This window comes from Cupressus sempervirens, chromosome 10 (genome assembly GCF_028749045.1).
Source record: "Cupressus sempervirens isolate cs-2001-9-10 chromosome 10, ASM2874904v1, whole genome shotgun sequence".
Classification (NCBI taxonomy): domain Eukaryota; kingdom Viridiplantae; phylum Streptophyta; class Pinopsida; order Cupressales; family Cupressaceae; genus Cupressus; species Cupressus sempervirens.
Genome location: NC_143127.1, coordinates 33,179,575 through 33,183,405, shown reverse-complemented (window position 1 = coordinate 33,183,405; position 3,831 = coordinate 33,179,575). Strand labels below are relative to the sequence as shown.

Below are 3,831 nucleotides of genomic sequence, written 5' to 3'. Positions count from 1 at the left end.
TGGGGAGTGGGGCCTCCTCCACATAAAAATGGTGCTCCATCAAATACAAAATTAAGAAGTCAATATTTAAAAATGACTCTAATGTAGTTCGTTACATTACAATAGACAATACGTGGTACTTTGCACTACTTGTGCTTATAACTTAACCATTGATAATTATAGTCTCTTAGATAAACACACCTATGTTGTGTTGCACTTTTTAAGGTTTAAACATTGGTTATTGTTAGGTTTTAGTTGATAGTTTAGTTTACGATCTTTCTTATGATTACTATTTAATGTTTCTAGGATTCAAATTATTGTTATGATTGAGGTTGGGGTGTGGTTATATAGGGTTACAATTATACTTACAATAAGGGCCATCATGGGTAGTATTTCAAAAAAAAAATCTCTAAGAGGCTGAAGCCAAGAATAAATCTTATGTGTTTTGATTCATTATTATTATTTATCTATTTAACTCAAGTAGATTCAAACTCAAGACCTCCTAGATAAGAGGCTCATGATTTACCATTGCGTTGTATGTTCTTGCCTACCATCATAGGTAGTATTATGGTTATGATAATGATTTCTTTCTTAGGGCTATTTTTAATGTTAAAATTGATGTTAGATTTAGGATTATGATTACTTTTGTGGTTAATGTTAGTTGTAGGATAATGGTTTAGATGTATACAATGACTAAGGTTATGTTTACAATTTAGGTTGTGGTCTTGTTTAGGATTAGGATCATGTTTAGGATTGTGATTTAATGGTTGTGATAAGGTATTAAGGTTAATGTTTATGGTAAAATAAACTTATCATTTTAAATTTGTTTTTAAAATTTTAGATTCCATACATTTGGTTTTTGTCATGAGTTCAACATTAAAGGAGATTATATCTATTTTGATTTCTATAAGAATAAATAATTGATAGTTATTGTTTGGAGCACTTTTCAATTAGTTAGAAATGTGTCAGATGAATTGCATTAAAAATGACAATGTACAAATTACATGTAAAAGCCCATGTGCCTTAAGCGTTCGAAATGAGGTAACTAAGTCATATCTTAGTTCAAGATCCCAACTAAGAAAAATGTATATCATACATTTTAGTCTTGTGGAATTTATTTGTGCGAGGTGATTTTCTACTCAAAGTCTTCACTTCAATGACCATTTTCCAAGTGTAGCCATTTCTTTTAAAACCCAAATTTGTTAGATGGAATCCATTAATCATGACAATGAACAAATTATATGTGAAAAATCACGTGTCTTAAGAGCTAGAAATGAAGCAACTAAGTCATCACATAGTTCAAGAACATAGCTAGGAATGGGTTTGTGCATTTTAGTTTTGCGAGATTTATTCATTGAGGTGATTTTCTAGTCAAAGTCTTTTTACTTGGATGATCGTTATCCAAGTGTAGTTGTTTCTGGTAAAACCCAAATTTGTTGGATAGATTGTTTTAATCATGAAAAATTACAAATTACATGTCAAAAGCCCTTAAGTACTCCAAATGAGACAACTAAGTTGTAGCATAGTTCAAGAACCCAACTAGGAGAGGGTTTGTGTATTTTAGTTTTGTGGGATTTATTCTTGTGATGCAATTTTCTACTCAAAGTCTTCACTTCAATGACCATTTTCTTAAGTGTAGCCACTTCTTTAAAAACCTTCACTCGTGTACATTGGTGATGCTCACAAAGTGAAGAACACAAGCACTAGTAATGTCAGAACTAAAAAGGAAGTAAAGATTGTCAATGGACCTATGTCGTTTGGCTCGTGGAATTATTTCCATGTCTCTACATCATTTCCAACGACAAACAACACTATGTTACATCTCTATCTTGTGATTGATTATTGTTTCGAATGTCCCGTAATTGCTTGTGGCTTCCAATATCCACATTTTCAGCCACGGGAAGGTTATTTTGTATTGGATCACTTGGTGTAGATTTGTGGAAACAATAAGAGTTCATCTGTGCTCTCCTCCTCATTGGCCATATTCAGCAACTACTCAAACATCGTTGGCTTTTGTAGATGGGCAGCAATTGAATCCCTCAATAGATTTGTTGAATGCACCTGTTGGTCACATAAAAGACATAACTTTGCATTGTTTGCTCAGTAGTACAGATACACGCATAGGCCTCGCCACAAAAATTATAGGGCAGAAAAATTTCCGCTTACCAACCATTTTTCCAATTACCACTGACACTGGTCAAACAAGTGATCCATTCGACAAAGTTGTAATGAACAGTACCTTTGAATACCCATCAATGGAGGCGCTAATAGTAGATTGGTGAAAAGATTCATGGGAAAATTGATAACAGGCTTCAAACAACGAGCGATCATGATGAATTGGATGGTCGTCCAAGTTTTTTAATGACACTCAATCATTGATGGACATAATCGGTTCATCCACCCCATATAGGGAATGCCTTCGACATAAATATGGTTATCAACAACATATGAATGCTGGAAAAAATTATTATTTATAAAAAATTTGAATTCAGTTATTTATTAAAAAAAATTGTAGATATTCCATTAGATATTCAAATCGTGTACAAGTCACTCTGATAACATCCTCATTTAGTAGTATGGTTTAAATGAATAAATTGTTTTCTAAAATGTACATTCACAATGCTGATAGCCACGGTTCGCTATTACACACCATAACCAACTTGAATGTTTACAAGAACGGTACAATTTGAGCTTTTTGTGTTTGGACGGCTTAAACATCTACCACTAAGGCTAGATTTTTAGGCTAAAAGTGTTAAATGGTAAAAGTCCACTTATTTTTTCAAGCTTAATTTCTTCCTTAGAATATAATAGTTTAAAGATAGCTTTGCTGAAAAAGTCCTCAACATTTGTTGAATATTTGAGCTGATGGCAAAAATGGTCCTGCCAAAACTTTGGACCTGGCAATGAAGAAGATCATCATCATAATTTCAATTAAACTTGACACTCATTATAATAATAATCTGCCCTGCACACCTGTCCTCGACACCTGCACTCATCTCTTTCCAAACTTCTCAAACGCCTTCTTCTTTCCTCCCTGCATTTCCCTATTTTCTGATGAGGTACTTTTTCTGCTGCTGCAACTGTCACCGACACTGCAATCTTCAAAGCGGGAGTACTTATAAGCATGATATCATCATCATCTTTCCCCATCAATGGAAACCACTTTTGCAGAGAAAGAGTGGGAGATGACAACAACTCCTCCCACGAGACTTCCACCCTTCCCAACACTTTGCTCTTCGATCCTCCAAATATTTCTCCTCCTCCTCTTCTTCTTCTCCACCTCACTTCAAACACAACCGACTCTGATTTAGACAGCATTTCATCAACTCCTTTTCCCTCACATTCCAAGCTGAATGTCTCTCCCCAATGTGGATCTGTAGAAGCCTCGACCTCCTTAGTATTCACAGCGATCTTCTTGTTCAGATGACACCGGACAAACAGGCTTCCTAATTCGGAACTATGCTGATCAAGAAGAGAAATATTTTTGGCTCCAACAACATCTAACTTGAGCTGTACACATGAACATCTTTGCCTTGTCTCCTCCATTAATGAGTATCCTTGTTGAAGAATATATGATCGCTCTTCCGGACAAACACTGAGATGGGATGAGAGGAGAAGAAGAGGAAAGAGGTATATAAAGTGATTCACCTCGTATCAGATTTTACTCTTCTGACTCGGATATGCATAGTTATCCTGCATAGATCTCCAAAAAGGTAAAGTGAAGATCGGGGATAATATGATACAACTAATGATTTCACCATCCACCAACTGCTTCTATGAGAATGAAATCCATCCCTTATCGCTTTACCTGGCGTGGTCATCCACTCGAAAATATATGGCTAGAAATCGTAT

General features: G+C 35.1%; 1 protein-coding gene across 1 annotated transcript; it reads right to left on the bottom strand.

The window, feature by feature from the left end:
• Positions 1-2,910: 2,910 nt before the first annotated feature.
• LOC149532424 (uncharacterized) lies at positions 2,911-3,525 on the bottom strand. Its single transcript, XM_089805714.1, has one exon. It carries the CDS (start codon positions 3,523-3,525, stop codon positions 2,911-2,913), a length of 615 nt encoding a protein of 204 aa, XP_089661840.1.
• Between the last annotated feature and the right edge of the window lie 306 nt (positions 3,526-3,831).